Source organism: Erigeron canadensis, chromosome 3 (assembly GCF_010389155.1).
Source record: "Erigeron canadensis isolate Cc75 chromosome 3, C_canadensis_v1, whole genome shotgun sequence".
NCBI lineage: Eukaryota > Viridiplantae > Streptophyta > Magnoliopsida > Asterales > Asteraceae > Erigeron > Erigeron canadensis.
The window spans coordinates 3,370,770-3,389,456 of NC_057763.1; the positions used below are offsets into that span (position 1 = coordinate 3,370,770).

Genomic DNA, 18,687 nt, shown 5'->3' on the forward strand with positions numbered 1-18,687 from the left:
GATTCTTGTATTCAATCGCCTGTTACGCTTAAAAAAGGATTTGCATATGAAGATGTAATCACAGTTAACATTTAGATTCGACATTTTCTCATCCTATGCATATAGATGAAGTGGGTAATATGGTGCGTGACATATAAAGTATGGTTATCTTCTAAAGTTAAAACATGATAATCTTGAACTTTGGATTAAAAAGAGTCAAAATTTAGAGATTGGGTTTTAACTTTTATATCTTGATCTTTGATTTTAATCTAAAAGTCATAAGCCATCCAACTTTATATGGTAAAGTTATTTCCATCTTTAAAGAATTCTCATCTTTATTAAAGTATGTAAAAAGGTGTGGGAATGCACGGACATGGAGCGTGTAAAACGTTCATTGGATTCTTGTATTCAATCGCCTGTTACGCTTAAAAAAGGATTTGCATATGAAGATGTAATCACAGTTAACATTCAGAATTCGACATTTTCTCATCCTATGCATATAGATGAAGTGGGTAATAAGGAATAAAGGTTTGTGCCTATTAAGACCTTAATACTTTTCTTTTTTTCTTTTTTTTTTTGGTATTTGTACATCTGATTGAGCATGACAAATTAGTATATACGCAATGTGCCAATGTGACGGATCGAAACTCTTTGGGGCCTTTGACAAATATCTAATGGTAGACGTGACTCGTTTTATACAATCGCCAAATTTAACATTTGTTGTTGATATGTAACGTGCATTTTGAGCCAAAAGGAATAAAATTGTAAAGCACTAACGCCTATGTATAAATGTTGTGTAGAGGTAAGTATTGACTAAGACAAGAAGTGGATACAGGATATATAAATGAAATTCGCATATGAAAGTTGTAAGTATTAAGGACATTGTTAACGATTTCTATACACAACTTAAAGGTTTGTATTTATTAAGAGTTAAGACCGTAATAGTTTATTAACTAAGAAAAATCCATTTTATTAAATGCTTTTTTTTTTAAATAAATGGTTAATATATTGTTTGTTAATAATATTATATATATATTTAATTTAGAAAATGCTAAAAAGCGTAATAAAAAAGAAAGTCTAGTTTGACCATTATGGCGAATATGTCCTAAGACTACCTTTATCAGTGAACCTTAGTTTGGATTGTGGAATATCTATCTATAACTCTTATAAAACAATAGTTAACCAAACATTTTAAATCCCTCTTGCAATCTAAAACTAATGTGAAAATTTGCCACATAAGATTTTATCCTATGTGTCAACTCCATATTTTTCTTTAAATAAACTATATATTTAGAAAACAAATGAACATAGAATCTAAGATCTTCTCATTAGATAAAATGATATCTTCTCTTTAATCTAAAAAATCACGTCTATACCTAATGATATTTCATTATTTTTTTATTCAACATTTATATGAGGTTCCTTTCCGATTTTTTTTTTTTTTTATGGTGATTATATGAAAGTTTGTTGAGACCGTTGGTTAGTTGAAACTCTCATCGCATTAATCATTAGTGGCAATCTTTAAAGTTTATAAGTTTTTTTTATCACCACTAAATTATATTCATCTTATATGAGTTAAGAGCTTTGTATAATATCATAACTTTCTGAAAGAGTTATGTTAATTCTTTCGTTCATATCGCTATGGAAATTATGTACAATTTTTGGTTTAATTCTTTTATCTTTTTTTGAATTTTATGATAATGGTTAATATAATCTCGTTTTTCTTTTGTTTTTTAACAATACAATTTTTCATTGTGATGATGAGAAAAATACTATGATGGTAGACGAAGAGTTAGTTCAAAACAAGTGTATATAACAATTAGTTTAATGATTGGATAATGAATATGTTATTGCTAATTTAATTAAGTGAAACTAAATAGATTGTTCGTCCATATGTTTTTTTTACGATCATTATTGATCTATTCCATTAACTCATTTGTTCACATATTAAGCGTTTCATTAAATGTTTTTTTAAGCAAGTTTAACTCAAATCTCACTTTATTGAGCACCTTTTTAAAGCAACCGCACATCGTGCGGGTAAAAAAATCCTAGTTAAATTATAAAAAACTAAAAAGGACGCTCGATCTTGAACAATCCAGCCTCGAAAACGAGCTAGTTGTTTTGAGAGTTTGTTACATCATACTCGCCACGTGGCAGCATTTCAATGGAGGACTTTTCTTATTATTTTATTGTATATAATTAATTATAAGTTTTATTAGTTTTTCTTTAATATAACTTTTATTAAAAATATAAAAATATAGTATTTTTTATTTTTTCGTTGCGAACATTTTGACATAAATTTTATTAAAAACGGAGCTATTTAAAAAAGCGTATTTTTTTTTTTGATAAAACGATTTAATTTGGATTTTTGAAACAAAATAAGAATATTACATGACTATTATAAAAGTAATTTATTTATTTTAGTTTATAACAAAAAGTTTTAATATTATAAAATAATAAATCATTTTAATATAATAAAAAAATTGGTTTAGGTTGGGTTGAGGATGAGAGTAGAAATTTGAGTTAGATTGGGTGTATAGGTGGAAGAGAGAGAAATTAATTTTCAACTGAAGATTGAGTTAGATTGATTCACTGATATAGGTAATCTAAGTACCTGATGTAATTTTTGGTGTTTTTATGTGATTCATCGAAATTTCCGGTTGTCAATAAAATTACTGTCTAAAAAAAATTTACTATAAAGAAAATCAAGAAATTACCTACTATAATAAAGGAGTAGGATGTAAACAATTTTTTTTGTCTTTACATGCAGTTTTAATATAAATAGTAGACTTAGCAATTATAACAACAAAAGTGGATTTGGTAGTGGTTGGTCTTTAGGCTTAGGGGTGGAGTTCATGGATTCAAGGCTTCCCCCCCCCCCCCCCCCCCTTTTTTTTTGTTTTTTTTTTAAATAGTAAAGTATTTGCATTTTAGTCCCTCCCTTTTTTGCTTTGTACTTTTTAGTCCTTTCTGTTTCTCTTTTATTACTTTAACCACCTAACTTTATATAATTTGTGTTTTTTTCATCTTTTGTAACATTTTGTTTTTTGTATACCTTTATCACATTTAATAATTATTTATAACTTTTTAAAATGCTATATATTTTGTTATTTACTATGTTTTTTTAATTCTGTTTTTAAAAATTTTTTGTTGCGTTGTATTTCTTTTGTACTCTTTTAAACATTCCATTTTTATACCTTTTTCACATGTAACATTTGTTTTCTTTATATAACTTATTCATTTAGTTTTCATATTTCTTTTTCTTTTTTTGGTTCTTTTTTTTTTTGGTTTACTATATTCCTTTTATAATTTTTTAAAATTACGTTTCAATATCATTTTGTCACGTTTTCAAAAACTTGCGCCGCCCATTAGGCGGCATGAAATTCCTAGTTAATAATATTCTATTAAGAAAGAAATACAGTACATAAACTATTTTGATTTTTGAATATCTAAAAAATAATGCTCTTTCATAAACGGGCCACAATGATAAATGGAAAGTGACCCAATACTGCTATATGTCCAGCCCATGGTCCAATATATAAACCCTCAACTCCCTCAGTTAAAAGTTAAAAATATTGCACTGTTAAATACTTAAACCCTAATATTCTGTTCACTGAATTATTACACAAGAAACGGAAATTTTGAAAAAAATGGACAAGAGTATGTTTGAGGACCTGAAATCGTCTCTCCCACCTCAAGATCAGGCTCGAATGGATTCCATTATCGATCAAATTCAAATGAAAAACAGGTTATAATTCTCTTACAACATTGTAGTTAAATTTATATATAGTAGTATGTGTTTTTTTCATCTCCACATTTTATATACCTTTTTTTTTTCTCCAGATATTGTAGTTAAATTTTTAATTTATATGATTGAGTCACTGGCCTACCCGATCATCTTTTTCCATTTGTAAATCAGGAAAACCACTATAGGTGAAATAACGATTTATAGTTAGGCATGAATAGATTATACACTCCTGAGCACTTAAAACATATCTATATCTTTTTGTTGACTTCTATTTTTTGTTGCTCGGGTCGCATTTGTTAATATTTGCTACCATAACCAGTTTTTGTTGCTCGGGTCACATTTGTTAAAATCTGGATGAATTAGCTTTTTTAAAACCTTTTCTAATGAAGGCTATTATGTGTTTTCTATCCGGGGCCTTGTGTATTCGTTTTGTGAAAAGAAAAAGATAGCGAGTTCATGTACTGATGATGATTTTGTAATTTTGTTTTTGACACTTTCAGTTTGAAAACATACAATACAATTGTGGAGAAATGCTATACAGGTTGTGTTGACTCCTTTTTTATGAAGTCAGTAAACGGAACAGAGGAGAGATGTGTTATGAGATGTGTAGACAAGTTTATGACGATTTCAAAGCGCGTTGGATTGAGACTGGCAGAACTTAAACAAAAAGCCGCTGCTGCAAAACAAGAGCAACAAGATCCAGTCAATGATCTATTGCCCTTGAATTAATCCGACAATCCTTGATTTGGTTTCTTATGCTTTTAGTTTGATATCCAATCCAATTGTTGGATATGCAGAGTGACCATTATTCCAAAAAGATTAATAGAATCTAACTTATTGTATAGAGGTAATAGAGGTTTACGTTATCTGTAAGACTAGCTATGCGGTACTGGCTAACAGTCTTAGTTTTTCCATTGAAGATCGTTTTGACGGGATTACATGTATATGTGTCAAGGATTTACGGGTGTATTCCTATTGCGTTATGTATGATGATATTGGATAACTAATCAAGGTAATTAGATCCTTGATACTTTTATCTTGGCAATCCTGCGAGAAATTAAGTAGCAATTACATTGTTGATAATCCTTGAAACATCTTAATCTCTTGGAAGATCAAAAGTTCAAAACATATTCTACATAGATAGTTCTGCGAGCATCTCTTGGACTTCATGCTCCTTATGGGTTATGAATAATGAGAGTTGATGCTAGTCTCAGAATCTAGAGAGAATCGTGATAAAATCAAAGTCATTTGCATTAAAATGACAAATCCTTCCAATATATGTCTAGAAGGCTTATTTAAGAGGAGTACAAGGGCCGATTCATCCCCAAATTTGAGACCAACTCTTCTCTTCTTGATCTAACCAGAGACGTAACTGAAATCCGTGTTTTTTTGAGATTCATGATATGTGTACGGTAGTGTACCCGATCCCTTCATCGACGACACACTCGAGATATATAATCCCACGTCTCGTCTCGATCACCTATTCAATAATTCATCAAAATGGTCAATTTAATCCTCAATATAATTTCTCTTATATACTCAACTCATTTCATTATTGAAAGTACTAGTAGTATTTTTTAAAAATGAATATCAGGATGTTACACGTTCAAACTATAACTATATTTTTTCCTTGACCATCAAATAAAAGTGTATAAATAATCAACTAACGGAAGAAAATTGTGTCCTGTAAACATTCCCTTATACCGTTTCCAATAAAACTCATTGACTAAACAAAATAAAAACAACATTACGAAAATTATAATCACCTTTTTGGCTTTTTCCCCAAAAATCCAAAAAAAAAAAAAGTCAAACAAATCAACTTTGAAAGACCAAAATGTCATGTTCTATCATCCCATGTCTTAAAAAAAAAAGACGGTTTAAACACTAATACCTAGTTTTTTTATTTATTTTTTAAATGTTACAAAACTTAGCTTTTACGGAGTATTTCTTTTGGAGTCATAATTTTATATGGAAAAAAAAATGAAAAATTTCAAACGTACATGGTCTGAGCCGATCACCAAAACGACAATCGCCATGTCAGCAGCAAAGCTAACAGAAAAACAGCAAAGAGTTTTTTTTGTGCAAAACCCAGCGTACTTTTCCCTGCTCCCTTTCATTTTCATACCCATTTTTTTTTTCCATATATATCATATATTTTTATTTTATTATACATATTTTCATTATCTACTTTGAAGCTACTCACAAAGATCAAACTTTACAAAAAACTTAAAAATTTCACCTAAAGATTTTGCTCTGCTTTTTCTACCATTTTCATCATCTTCTATAAACTCACTCTCAGGTATATATTATTTTGTATTTTCTGTTTCTATAATATATAATATGTATCTTTTATAAACTCACTCTGTTTCTATATATATTTTGTACTTTCTGTTTCTATGATATATAATATAATGTGTATATATCTATCTATGTTTATATCCCCTGTTTTTTATCTTTGTAAAGATTAAAAAAAATAAAAAAAAATAGCAAAGAGGCCCTGCAAAAGATTGAAAAAACATGTAACAAAGTACAAGTTTTTCTTAATATATATTTAAATTTTTTTTATTTATTATAATTTGTAACCCCTGTTTTTCTCAAAAAGCAAAAAAATAAAAAAATAAAAAATGGTAGCATATTTTCTTGTTTAATGTTAACTTTTAAAAATATTTATGAACTTATCATATAGATTGTTGTGAAGTCCATCTGCCATTTAGCAATTTTGGTGCAAGTAGACAGATGTTTTATATCTTATTAAGAATTTAAGATTAAGATTAACATGTGTAATATTGATTTAAATTATTTATATATATTTTATATGTAAATTTTTTTTTTATATGCTCTCATTTTTATTTACTTTTTCAGGTTTTTGTTTAGTAATATATTTAGTTGATTAATGATTGGTAAGACTGTTGATCTTTATGGTGTCAAAATTTCCTAAAAACAAATGTTTGTCGTAGATCAACGTCGCTCGTTGTAACATGTAAGAATTTTAAGCATGTATATAAGCTTACGGGCTACCCCACTATCACGGGTTGACTTAGAGTGGAACCCGAATCTTGTATGAGCTATCCAGATTGGTAAATCCTGAGTTGTGTTTGAGTTACAATTATTTTTCTTTTTATTTATTTGATAGCTTTTTGTCATCAAAAAAGCATGACCTGCTTGTTTTGTGTTCAACTGCTTAGCCACATTCAGGTCAAGGTTATGAAATCTTGGTGTAAAGTTGTTGTAAGAATATTTTAAGAGAGACTCTTCATGTCTTTTTCATGTATGGCATTTAGGTACATTTAGAATGTGTGTGTCGTGTGTGTGTGTGTGTGTGTGTGTGAATACAAGGTGTTCAGTGAATAGGTTGATCTAAACATAATGTATTAATGCGATAACTATAACAAAATCGTGTCCAGTATATCAAGTGAGGAAATTGACGATGACTGTGGACTTGTATAAAATGAGCCATATGTTTTGAGTATTTTTGACTCTGGTTGTACGTTGCCCTCCTCCCTGGGTATAGGTAAGGGTTGCATACGCCACGGGGGTGGGGGGACGCCTGAAGCAAAAGCTTATAATGGGGTCTTTATGATAAAAAGTTAACGATATTATATACCAAGTTTGTTTTTGACTTCAGTTAGATGCAACATCCTTGATGTTTATCACTATTTTCATGTTTATTTTGTAATTCTCGCTTGAAGGCTTTGGCCTTCTAAAACGTGAGGCCAAAAGCCCTTGTTTAATTGCTTTACTCTCGAGCCATTACTGTCCCTAGCTTGGAAAGAAAATGAAAGTGAAACGCTTATTTGAGAGCCTTGATGAGAATATCAGTTGTTTGAAAGTTAGAAGGAAGAAATGAAAGTGTCCTTAACAAAATAGCAACCCAGTTCTATATCTGTTGGATGCAACATCCTTGATTAAAATTTTATATTGAGGTCTGACAATAGACCTCTTAACCAAGTTAATTCACAAGTGGTGTCTGCTTAAGCCCTGTATGAGTGTATTCAGCGTTAATAGAATAGGGAATCATATGTTGCTTCTTTGACTGCCAATCTGCCATGAATTAGATATGACGGCCAAAGAAGATACTGTAACCGGATACAGATTATGAAATTTTGCAGCTACCCAAGTCATTATCACAAAATGCAGTGAGATGAGTGTTACTGTAGGGAAGGAAAAAGTGCTTCGACCTAGTGACATTTTGGTATAACAAAGGGTTCTTAGTTAAGTTGCATATATAAATACACACACACACACAGTTGTAGGGAGATTCACATATTCAGGTCAGGTTCTCAGCAAGAAGTTTTCAAACAATATAGAGAAGGATCCTCAAGAGGCTGAGAATTAAGAGAGAACTTGACATTCGTGCCTCGGAGTGTAGATGCATGTTTTGAGTGTATAGTGTTCATTTATACTAGGAGATAAAGTAATTAAGGGACCCTAGAGTTCTATGTCTAAAGTTTTTACAAAGACGAGATTTAATGTATGTGATCAATAATATATTGGATCCGGCGATGACTATTTCCATCTACATAAATAAGACAAAAAAATAAAAAAAATCAGAATCATGCTTCTTAGTGAAGAGTGAGTGACCTGCATGAGTTAGAATGAAGTCCATATGTTTCTGGTAAAGACATGAGCTTAGAAAACCACTGTCTATATCTATATGTCACTTACCATAAACTTTTATCAAGCTTTAAGTTCCTATGAGTTAGCTGGCATACTTAAGAAATTGATGCTTTAGAAGTGTAAACTTGATGTGCCAAATATTTTGATTAAGGCATTCACTTACACGATGTATGTCCATAGAATTGCATTGTTCTGTATCTCATTAGTTCTTATGATTAGTGACTGCTTCTGGTGATATTATTGTAACGCGAGTAATACCAGATTAAATATATATCGTGATCAAGCTCAAGCTCTTCTTAAGATAGTTTCTGTAATTTATGATGAGCTCATTTGTTGTGTTTTTAGATTGCAACTTAGGTGTGCAATGAGTCAGCAAAGAAAACAACTCACAAGTAGTATTGATCCTGAGCTTGAGAGATATAAACGCAAGTATTACGAGGAAGATGTAGTTGTTTGGCCTTGGATGGCTGTTGTGGCTAATATCCCCAAGACAAATACTGGCAAAGAGCTTAAAGATAACTGGATAAACCAAGGGTACTATCCGGTAAAAGTTACGCCTTTGTGTCTGTATGACTTCCGATGTCATACAGGGCTTGCTGTCGTTGAATTCGCAAGAAATTGGGATGGCTTTGGTCATGCTATGATGTTTGTGAAGGCTTTTGACATCAACAGACATGGAAGAGAAGACTGGTATGAGTATGATAGGAGAAGGTCCAAAGATGATGATAGGAGAAGGCCCAAAGATGATAAGTTGTATGCTTGGTTTGCTGGAAAGGATGATTACAAGTCTTCCGGCTGGCTTGGTGAGTATCTGAGAAAGAACGGTGATATGAAGACTATTTCAGAAATTAAAAAACTAGAAGAAAGAAAAGATCAAAAGTTTGTGCAAGGGTTGAAAACCATGTTGGAAGAAAAGGGCAAGAGAAGTGAAGAAGTTCAGAATCAGATAAGTAAGACAGATTCACATATAGTGACTGTTATGAAGCAGAAGGAAGTGATGACCGAGAATTTTAATAAAGGTATTACTTTTTTGAGTGTTTCTTAAAGTTACATTGATCTGCATAATCGTCGGCATCTTAATTCTGAGTTTACTTGAGTAGATATGAAAAGGATGCAAGAGAAGGCCAATGAGCAGCTAAAGTATATTACTTTTGAGCACGAAAAGAGCAAATTGCAGTTAGAAGATCGTGAAAAGAAGCTAAAAGCACGTGAAGCCAAAAATGAAGTTGAGAAAAGGAAGCTTGAAATTGAGAAGAGAATGGTAGTCATAGATTGTGTTACTTGTATTTATAATTTTGTTAATCTGCTAGACTATATGACTTTCTTATACAAAATTTTGATACATATATTTGGTAATAACCTTTTGTAGAATAGGATGGCACTTCTGGAACAGAAGAAGGCAGATGAAAGAATGTTGAAGCTGGCCGAAGATCAGAGGGTATGTGACAAACTAATTTTCTTACGTTATTGGAATTATGATAAATGGATCTTTGAAGTGACTTTTTTGATTACTAATATATATTTACCTAAACATGACAGAAACAAAAAGAAAAACTGCACAGACAAATCATAGAGCTTCAGAAAAAACTTGATGATAAGCAGCGGTTGGAGCTACAAATCAACCATATGAAGGGAAAGTTAGAAGTGATGAAACACATGGCTGAACAAGATGCCGAAGCTAAGAAGAAAAAGCAGTCAATTGAAAAAGATCTGAAGGCAAAAAAAGAGGAACTTGAGGACTTAGAAGATCTGTGCCAAGTCTTAGTCGTAAAAGAACGAATGACCAATGATGAATTGCAGGATGCGCGTAAAGAATTAATTTCTGTACGTTTTTTCTCACTATCCGAACCTTATTAAGCTCTGACGCATTAGTCTATACTTAGCTTTTCACCCTGGTTTGAACAGGGTTTGAAGGGACAGGGACAAGTTGGACGTGCAACTATCGGTGTGAAGAGAATGGGTAAGCTTGATCAAAAGCCTTTTACTGATGCTGGTAAGAAACTTGGCACTGGTAAAGATGGGGTTGAGAGTATGAAAAATTTGGCGGCTTTGTGGGAGAAGCATCTGAGGGATCCAAACTGGCATCCCTTTAAGGCCATCAATGTTGGAGAGAAGTGTGAGGTATGGATTTCATTGATCTTTTCATCTCATAATTGTTATCAATTGCATCGGTTTTTTCCTTTAAACTGTAACCATATTGTCTTACATACGAGGATACGACTTCAAGAGCTTGTGAGATGAGATTATTAATGTTCTATATGTTGAATTGTATTTTTGTTATCTTGTATTATTTCCGATTTTGCCGGTTGAAAATAGTGACTTTATTCCATTTATGCCAATTACTATACGGATCTGTCCCATATATGGCATATATATTAGTTATATTGATTATAATTCTACAGAGCTTTTTGTCCAAAGTAGTCGAAAATCAATAAAAAAAACGGGGTTTTGTTACCACAATTAATCAATGATCCATTGATATCCTTGTCAGATTACAAGTTTGTGATCGACGTTTTTCTGTTGAATATGTAACTGAAAAGAAAAAGTGTGAAATTTTGATCATCATTCTATCCGTTTTGTCTTTTGTTGGATCTTACTCTTAGTTTCTATATTTATCTCCATTATATATCATAAAGATCTCTTGGTGTGATTAGAATAGAAAAGTTTTGTCTTCAAGCATTGAGTTGTTGTCTGATATATATATATATATATATATGCCTAAAACACGTCATACATATTAAGGTTTTAATGTTAATATCACTGATGATTCTTAGTGTCAAGGAGAAACAAATACAGTGTCAAATATAAGCTTGTATTGTTTCTGCTTTAGTAGCTTATAATAATGGTTTGTCAAACATGGTTCCCCAGGAGATACTCGATGAAGAAGACGAGAAGATAGCAAGCCTGAAGATGGAGTATGGCGAGGAAATATGTGATGCTGTTGTGACTGCTCTGAAAGAACTGAATGAGTACAATGCGAGTGGCAGATATCCGTTGCCAGAGCTTTGGAATTTCAAAGAGAACAGAAAGGCATCCTTGAAAGAGTGTGTTGAATATATTCTCAGGCAGTGGAAGTCATGCAAAAAACAAAAACATTGAAATAGTTTACTGGTGAGACAACATATTGACAATTCTTTTCAGTACTAATCCTTTTGTTTTAAATATGAAAATGAAACTATCATATAAACTTATGCTAGCAATGTATCATGTTAAGTTTTTCTACAAAAGAATGAAAATGTAATATCCCTATTAAAACCAAAATAAGCTAAGTTATCCATATCCTAAAAAGACCAATCTACAACCAAAATAGTTTTATTATTTGGAAATAAGATTAGACATATAAAATTTGGATTGATTAATATCTTCTCTTCTGTTCTATGTACTAAATGATGTATACTACTTGAAAATTTGCAGATTATATCCAAGTGGTACGAAGATCTTAAAAGATAAAGGCAAATCATCTTAAAAGATAAAGGCAAATCGAGTATACGGGACCCCAAGAATCTAGGGTATGTTTAATTTTGTGGAATTTGTCCTGTGAATGAATCCAAGTAGAGATGTATTAATAGAACCGTAACTATGTCGTATTGTAGAACAGTGAAATTTGGCAGAATGTTTGCGTATTTTTGTTTAACTGAATGATGCAAAATTCAGATTGCATGTCTTGGATGAAAGACGGGTTAAGCTGCAACGACTGTAAGGTGTAGAGATAATTATATGTTGGAATTTTATTAGGTGAACGTGTAAACTATGTTGCAATTGTTTGTGATCAAACAGATGGATTGTGATTGAATGCCGGTTTATCATTTGCGAGAAGTGTGTATTTCTAGCTGGCATTAGAGCCATGGTATAAACTGGAGAAATGCTAGGATGCTAGCTAGCTTTTGTGCTGGAGACCGTTTGCAGGTTACTGATTGAAAAGAAAATATGACAATCAGAAAGTGAAATAGTAGTAGACCGATATATTTTAATTTAGAGGCAAATATGAAGACCCAAAATCTGAATGGAATCCGAACGGCGATCATGCTCGAACAGGGGTGGATCCATTCGCTAATAGTTGGGGGAATGGCCCCCAATGGCCCAAAAATATATAACTCTTTTGTTCTAGTCTATAAGATATTTTTCTGTACTAAGCCCCCGGGCCAAAGTAGAAAAGTCAATCGTCAGAGACAGGTTTTTTTTTTTTGAACATTACAAGAGAAAAGATATTATTGATAACCAAAACTAGCAAGATGCTAGTAAGTACAACTGTACAAGAGAAAAGGAATGAGGCGTAGAGGGATTACAACTAATTACAGCTATTGGGTATTTAGAAAGTAAAGCTATTCCAATTTGACCATTCAATTCGATTTGATGTCATCCTGTTCGAAATCCAAAGGAAGCTTAAGGATTTGACCTCTCTGGTAGCCTGGTGGATTCATGGGGGCTGAAGAGCGTGTCATTTCTTATCTTCCAAATCGTTCAGACATAGGCCAGGATAATTGAGTTGAGCAACTTGGACTATTGAGGGTCCAAGATTGGTTCCTTGTGTATCTTGAAGAGTGCTCTAGTCTTGGAAGGTTTTATCAATGGAATTTTGCACCAGGATAGTATGAATTTCCAGAGTTGTATAGCATAGAAGCGATGGACGAAGGAGTTAAAGATGGACAATATTGTTTTAGAGTCAACTTGATCCAATCCATTTTGACCCGTAAAAAAAGTCAGTTTTACCTTTTAACTTAGTTATTAAAAATTTAAGGGTTTTGTTATTGTCAGTAAAAACTAATTGGGTGCATTAAAATTTATACCTTGTTGTTAGAAAAATCAAAGGGCGGTTTTTAATATATAATGTACAAGTTTTTAAGCATGTAATATGTTGTTAGTGACAACCCTAAGGGTTGTCATTATCATTTTCCAAAATTTAAAACTGTCTCTATGCTTATTGTCCCATCTGGAGATATTTCGTAAATATTCGTTTAGTCCAACCTTTTTTTAGTCCTATTATATAGTTGTCATTATAAGCTAGTAGCCTAGTAGTACATCATCATAGCTACTCGTATTATATAGTTGTCCCGGTTGATAAATTAAAATCGTAGAGTATACTTTTTACAAAATGCTTGTAACTTTTCAGAAGGTATTTAGTTTAGCTTTTTGATGAGTCAATACAAAGAATTACAAATATGGCTTTAGTTATAGTAGTGTGCGTTCTAGTTGTTCTGACTTACATGGTAGACTAATTTAAAGAAGTTTTAGTAGAACATTGCAGTTTATTTAGGTGATTCTGATTCAGCTTGTTGGAAGTTATCAGGAAAATATGTAATCTATGTTGCAATGGGATCAAACAGAAAAGAAAATATGGTTAGAAAGACATGAAATGTCAGTAGACCAATATCTTCATTTAGTGGTGATTATGAACACCCGACAATTCAGGATAACGTGGAATATAAGACAGTCATGATGTTTGTAGACTAGTAGACGTATGATAATCGAATAACAAGAATGCGAGTTATAATACTTGGTATTGATGAATAGCGTCGCACCAAATTTGGCATAATATGGTTCGGTGAATAGTCTTGTATAAAATTTGGTATAATATGGTTCAATGAATAGTATGACATCAAATTTTTACTCTAGGCCCTGGAGAATGTTTGCATCAAATTAGTACACATTTTCGGTATGTGATAAAAATGAAAAATGCCCTTTGAGGCTTTGACAATTTATCTTGGAACTAGTAAAATCCATAATTGTGCAAATGCACAACTAGCCCACACGAAATACACGAACCTGTTAAGGTGGAACACGAACACGACCTATTAACTAATCGTGTCATTATTTTCAAACACGGATACGCCATGAAAATTTAGAGGTGCACCTGTTCTGTTAAGAAACCTGTTATATAGCAATAATAATCCTTAACGATACAAAAGTTTATGGACATTTACCTTATAAAAATCATACAAATCTCAACTATTATATAACAATAATAATCCTTACATCATTAAAGTTCATGGACATTTACCTTAGAAACATCATATATCAAATCATAATATCAATTCTTAATATTTTATATATATGTATAACCTTAACAGGTCCTAACAAGTCTGGATCTGTTAAGACACGAATCTTAACAGGTTTTAACAGCTCTGGACCTGTTAAGACACGAAACCTGTTAAGGTTAAACATGAAATCTGTTAAAAACATGTCATGTCATGTTAACATTGTTCCGTGTCAAAATTGTCAGCCTTACACACAACCCACTTCGAGTAACATAAAATTCATGGCTAGATAAAGAATAGTGTAGTTTTGTTAATTTTAAGATTCATAGAGGGTTAGAAAAAATAGAGTTATTCTAAATATTAGTTTCAAGATTTAACAAGACTTCTTATATTTCAGGCACCAAGAATTTATGTTACTCCATCAAAGTGTCTTTACAAAAAACTCAAACAACTTATCATACTATTCCAAGTAATCATGCCTCGGCCAAAGCCAACAATCAAATAGTAAAGTGACACCCAATGTCATATTTTACGGATTTTAAGTCTTAATATTTCGACAGCGTGTCAACCATTAAATAGCTTACACGCATTAACAACATTTTGCACGCTTAAAACACGGTGCAATCATTAAATTCACCACATTATGATCACCTCCAAAACCGAATTTCAACAAATACCATGAACCATTTCCCCAAAATCTCCATCCGCAAGTGTCCCAACACAACTAAATGTATGACCATGTTCAAATCCCGTTTTCATCTTCGTAATAAACAAACACACACTAATGCTATAGACATTAATGTAATAGATCATACCCAAAAACTACAACATGGAAGAAGCCTTGAGTCAAACAAAAGAAATTAAAGGAATAAAAATATGTTCATGATAAGAAAACGAAGAATATAACTAAAGCGAAAGGGGGGCAAAGTTAAAAGATGAGAACACATGAAAGATACTTACTGGTGTAGGCTAGCTACAGTAACTTTAAAAGCGGCTGGTAAAACTATTAATGAGTACTCGAGAACTATTCGAATTCGCCTCGTGAAAACATTGTTTTCGTGTAAAAGAAATAAGGCATTATATCGACATTTAGCAACGTCCTAATAGCATCTAACTAACTAGGTGGAACTAACAACTAAGTTTGTTCCTTACAAGTAAATATACATGTTTTACGACTCCCTATGAATTGACTTCCAACAAGGTTCAATTTCAGTCGCAAAGGTATTGTCGTATTGATATTCCATGTATATTATATTTGATTTGTAATGAAAAGTTGAAGTAATTGAGCATGTTATGACCGATTGCTACATTGCATCAAAGATTTGGAACACAATATATATGGATTGTAATTCAAGCATTATAATATTTATCACTGGTCACATTCGTACAATATCGGGATTCCATGCCTTGGCTTTCTATGAAGAAACAATATTATTGGAAGCGATCCTTTACCAATTTTTGGCTCACCTAAGGATAGGGAGAAGCCGGGTCTTTTTGTTTTTTTTTTTTTAAATTTAAAAACAGGAATGAAAAATTATTAAAGAAAAGTGAATATGAGGCTGTTATGCACCCAATTTGGGTGAAAAACCCCTCACATACTAATATTTTAATATTTTGAATAAATGTTTGCCTTCATGATTTTTATGATTTAAAAAAAAGGTATGTGAGGGGTTTTTCACCCAACTTAGGTGTGTAACAACCTCATATTCCCTTCCCTAAGTTATTATATACTTGTAAAACTAGATTAAAAAATATCCTTCAACATACAACAACAATAACAACAACATGACCCAATCCCTGCGCGGGGTATGGGGGAGGTAAGCTGTAGACAGTCTTGCCTCTACACAAAGGTAGAGAGACTGCTTCCATAGGGACCTCCGGCCACAAAGGTAATGCAAGACGAAAAATGAGAAATGTTTAGAAAATCATACCTGTCTGCCGAGAATCTGAAAAGCAGAAATACCTGTCCGCTGGGTCCGGCTACTATGCGGGTCGGACGTTTATCAATCATGCGTTCTACCGATATCTTAGAAACATGTTTAACAATACAAATACCAATACGAAAGCAACCATATTGGGCATATTAAGCAACATAATTTAATATAAAGTTATGTTGTTTAAAAAACATGAACTTAAATGAAAAATGATAAATCCACAACAATGTTTAGCCACCAACAATAACTAGACCAATACTCGGTCGTTGACCGGGTTATGAAATTGACATAAAAACAACTGATTTGACATACTTAATCAAAACCAATCCACTTAAAAGCATACTTGACTAACCAACTTATCTTACTTATCAACCCGCTAACCTATAATTTAATCAACTTATTTTTTCTTATCAACGCGCTAACCTATAACTTGGCCAACTCTGTAAACCCAGGTCGATCACGAGTTGAACTTTTGAACATGAAACTTTTAATGTTTAGAGTTAGATCAGAGAGTGCAACATGTCAACATAACTGGGTCGTGCTTATATATTATATATTATCGTAATTAAAAAGTTAATATAACAACAAATGGTAATGTAAAAACAATACAAATAAAAAATTCAACTTTGTAGTAAAAAAAGGTAATTGGATGGAAATCATCTAATGTACCATTTGGTATCCACTAATCCTCCAGTCAGGCTAGTGTCCAGATGATTCTCAGTCACTTAATAATCCTTTGATTATCTCAAATTTAACCTCCCCTGTAAAGTGGTGGCTAGTGGCTACTGGACTATTACCCAAAGGTTTTCAACTTTGTAGTATGATACACCTTATACTCTCTATGTTACACAACCCTCACGGATGCCAGCATCCAGAAACCGTCACTTACTTTTTAACTTCATGTCCTTACGATAACATTTAAAAAATATTTGGATGCCATGTATTACACGAGCACACTTCTAATCTATGTAAAAACTCTAACATCTAGTTATTTTTGAATCTATGATTACAAAATTTTGCATGTAATGGGCTCCCTTTGGGGGTACCAGCGGTGTAAGGCGTTTCGAACCCTAAACATACTGCCCGTTTGGATGTCACTGTTCAACTCGATGGAACGACCTTCCCATCCGCCGTTCAAAAAAAAAAATCTATCATATTCTTTCTTATAGTATTTTTTTTTCTTAGAAATTATAAATTTGGTGTGAGAGTTTATAAGTTTACCATTTACCAAATTAACTAAAATAGAAAACTTCCATTAATTTGAAACTAATCGATCAAAAATGTGAAAATATCAAACATTATTCATCATATATAATTCAAAACTAATTAAATTTTCCCCCCCATTGGGTATTTGAAATAGACATTTCTACTTCGAGTGAGCTCTCTAGCGGGGACACGGTTAAGACAACGTATGCTAGACCTCTCGCTGTCGAGTCATGACACGAAATATTCAAGAGAAATTCACCTTTCAAAAAAACCAATTTTTTTTATCTACTGTAGTGTAAGAATAACTAATTAAAGTATGTTGTTATACATAAACACTCTTATCATTGTCGTATGATTTTTTTTTTCCTTAGTGTACTATGTACTTAAATTTTTTAAAGCAATGAGTTAGTATGTTTAATACAATTGAAAAGTTACCATGTTTATATCTTTTGACTTTTATAATTTTAGAAATTTGACTTTGAATTTTAAAGGCCAAGATTTAAAGGATTGTGAATTTTAATGGTTAGGATTAAAAGTTAGCTTTATTTTTTTCTCTATGCTATGGTAGCCATATATATATAATTTATATTTTATACAGTTATAAATTAGACAATACAATATGCTCTGTGAATGACTAAAATTAAAGTTATTGTACTATTCAATTGAAATACAACAATTTGTTCATTACTTTTTACCAGGGCCGATATATAGGGTAAACGAAGTGGACAACGGGCAGAGACCTGATTTTTTAAAGGGCCCAATTTTTTAATTTTTTAATATTATTATTACATATATAAAGTACTTGTAGATAAAAGCTATATTGCCGATTATAAAGAAAAAAAAAGGTATTGAAAGTCAAGCGGTACTATCACTTTCATTAATAGTTTTACAATTTCAATTTGTCTCGGCTTTCTTTTATTTTGCAAGCAGGCATTAATTTTTTTTTTTTATTGTTTTGTGTTAGATAAAAACTAATTGTAAACCACATCTATATTCATTTTTAATGTTTATTAATTATTATAAAGACAATATAATAGTTTATGCAATTGACAATATATATAAGATTTTATCATTATTATTATGAGTATTTATTAAATAAAACAACAACATAAACTTTGTGATTTGTCATTTCTATAAGCATTTTCTGTGTTGTTTTAAACTTATGAAAATTTTATTTATGATTTTAGGTTTTATTCATATTTTAGTTTCTTAGTAATATAAAATATCA

General features: G+C 31.7%; 1 protein-coding gene across 1 annotated transcript; it reads left to right on the forward strand.

Moving 5' to 3' along the window:
- Positions 1-5,922: 5,922 nt before the first annotated feature.
- On the forward strand, positions 5,923-12,137 carry LOC122594117 (factor of DNA methylation 4-like). Its single transcript, XM_043766592.1, has 8 exons — positions 5,923-6,026; positions 8,690-9,363; positions 9,445-9,605; positions 9,714-9,782; positions 9,884-10,168; positions 10,250-10,465; positions 11,213-11,455; positions 11,759-12,137. The coding sequence occupies exons 2-7, from the start codon at positions 8,709-8,711 to the stop codon at positions 11,441-11,443; spliced, it is 1,617 nt and encodes a 538-aa protein (XP_043622527.1). The 5' UTR covers positions 5,923-6,026; positions 8,690-8,708; the 3' UTR covers positions 11,444-11,455; positions 11,759-12,137.
- The last annotated feature ends 6,550 nt before the right edge of the window (positions 12,138-18,687 follow it).